General features: G+C 52.5%; 2 protein-coding genes across 2 annotated transcripts; both read left to right on the top strand.

Annotated features, from left to right (window-relative positions):
• Positions 1-221: 221 nt before the first annotated feature.
• Positions 222-1,021, top strand: Pmar_PMAR007754 (hypothetical protein; the record flags this gene model as incomplete). The annotated part of the gene is made up of 3 exons (XM_002777702.1): positions 222-503; positions 549-818; positions 866-1,021. The coding sequence occupies 3 exons, from the start codon at positions 222-224 to the stop codon at positions 1,019-1,021; spliced, it is 708 nt and encodes a 235-aa protein (XP_002777748.1).
• A 112-nt stretch (positions 1,022-1,133) lies between these two features.
• On the top strand, positions 1,134-1,560 carry Pmar_PMAR007753 (hypothetical protein; the record flags this gene model as incomplete). The annotated part of the gene is made up of 1 exon (XM_002777701.1): positions 1,134-1,560. A coding segment is annotated over one exon (427 nt), but the record flags the coding sequence as incomplete, so codon positions are not given.
• Between the last annotated feature and the right edge of the window lie 141 nt (positions 1,561-1,701).

Genomic DNA, 1,701 nt, shown 5'->3' with positions numbered 1-1,701 from the left:
GAGGTGGAGCCTGCTATAAAAAGAATGGTAGGGGAAGGAGAAGGAGGGAACAATGGGGAATTACTAGTGTCCATTGTAGATAACGGAAACCGATTCGGAAAGGTTGAAGTTGACGAACCCTTTAGGAAAATATCAGAGGATGCTGATACATAAGCTGGGGGACTATTATAGGTAGGTCACATTCCCGATATTAGCAGTAGTAGTAGTGTACTAACATCAGGATGGATCGTGTAGTTGACTATACGAAGGGATCTGAGATGAGTACAGTAACCCTCATACGTACTGAGAGGACGTGTGTGCCCAACACGATATTGCAAGAGCTATGTCGGACTGCATTGGAGGCAGCAGAGATGGCTGACGGAAGTGGACATCCCTGGCCGTATGTGCCCAGGCAACAACAACAACAAGAGTCTGGCCATCGTCAGCAACAGGAACAGTACGATGTTCATGGAGGGCCTCCACATGATGACACTCGGGCTCGCTCGGATGAGGGGGTGCTGGAGGTGAGTCGCCTAGGCTTGAGGTTGTCTCTACTTGGGATTTTTCAGCAACAAGGCATGGAGCACTGCGCTGATGAGAGAGGGACTTGCAGTGAAGGGGGCGCCTCAGGTGGAGGCACCCCATCAGAGACGGCAGAGGATCCAACAGCAGCGACAGGCATCATACCAACGAAGGGTCGTAGTGTGAAGATCCTCAGGAGAGGCCCCGGGTCGAAGGGCAAGAATATGAGGGGGGCTACTAGGGGGGCTGAGGACGACGAGTTTTCGAGTGATGAAGGCGGCAAGCATTCGGAAGCTAACCTCTTACATAATCTCCCGGTGAGAATCAGTATGGTTATTTTTGGGCCTGATTTGTATCTTTATAGGTCGACCAACGGGAGGAGCATTATAATAAGATACGTGCTAAGATCTTCCAGGAGGATGATGGTACACCATTAGTGTGTTCTAACGAGGAGCTGGCAGCTATGGAGGGCGCACGCAAGCACATACCTAAGGGCACTGACTTGGATGATCCAGAGTAGGATGGTAGCATAGGCTAGTGGTGCGGCAAATGTCGTTCTTTTTAGTTACAATCGTCAAGCTGTATCCATCATACCTCAATTGGGTAGAGTTCAGAAAGCCCCTCCTACGTTGATGAGCGACCCAGCTGCCTATAATGCGGAGTTTCCGGCCCTCGGAGGAGGAGTAGGAGGAGGGTACGATGATGAAGACAGGAATAAGGAGGGTCGTCGTAGGGGTGGTAACAATAAGAGGCAACAACAGCAATTCCAACAGCAACAACAGCCATACACCGGGAACACGATGTACCCACGCGGCATCCCGGTATCTCCTATGATGCAGTTTTCCCATGGCCCAGGGGTGTCTGCTGGTGCTGCCACTACCACAGCCGATGCAGCAACGATTGCCGCCTTCCAGCAGGGGTATATAGCTGCGACCATGGCTGCTGCTGCTGCCGCCGCCCAGCAACAAGGCGTTGCTTGGAATCCTCCCCCACCGCCTCCGATGAACTTTCCCTCTCCATCATCACAACAACAACAAGATAGTCTACTCCCGAATCCAGGTGGGACGGCACCGACGAAGTTCCCGGGCCACTATCAGCAGCCGTCGGGAATGCCATTGGGCACTACTGGAGGACACAGTGAAGGAACCCAACAGCAACAATGGGGAGGTGCTGTTCCTTCACCACGAAAGGGTGGTAGAG

The sequence above is a fragment of the Perkinsus marinus genome (genome assembly GCF_000006405.1).
Source record: "Perkinsus marinus ATCC 50983 genomic scaffold scf_1104296951194, whole genome shotgun sequence".
Classification (NCBI taxonomy): Eukaryota; Perkinsozoa; order Perkinsida; family Perkinsidae; genus Perkinsus; species Perkinsus marinus.
The sequence above is the reverse complement of the archived record's forward strand: the minus strand, read 5'-3'. Positions and strand labels throughout refer to the sequence as shown.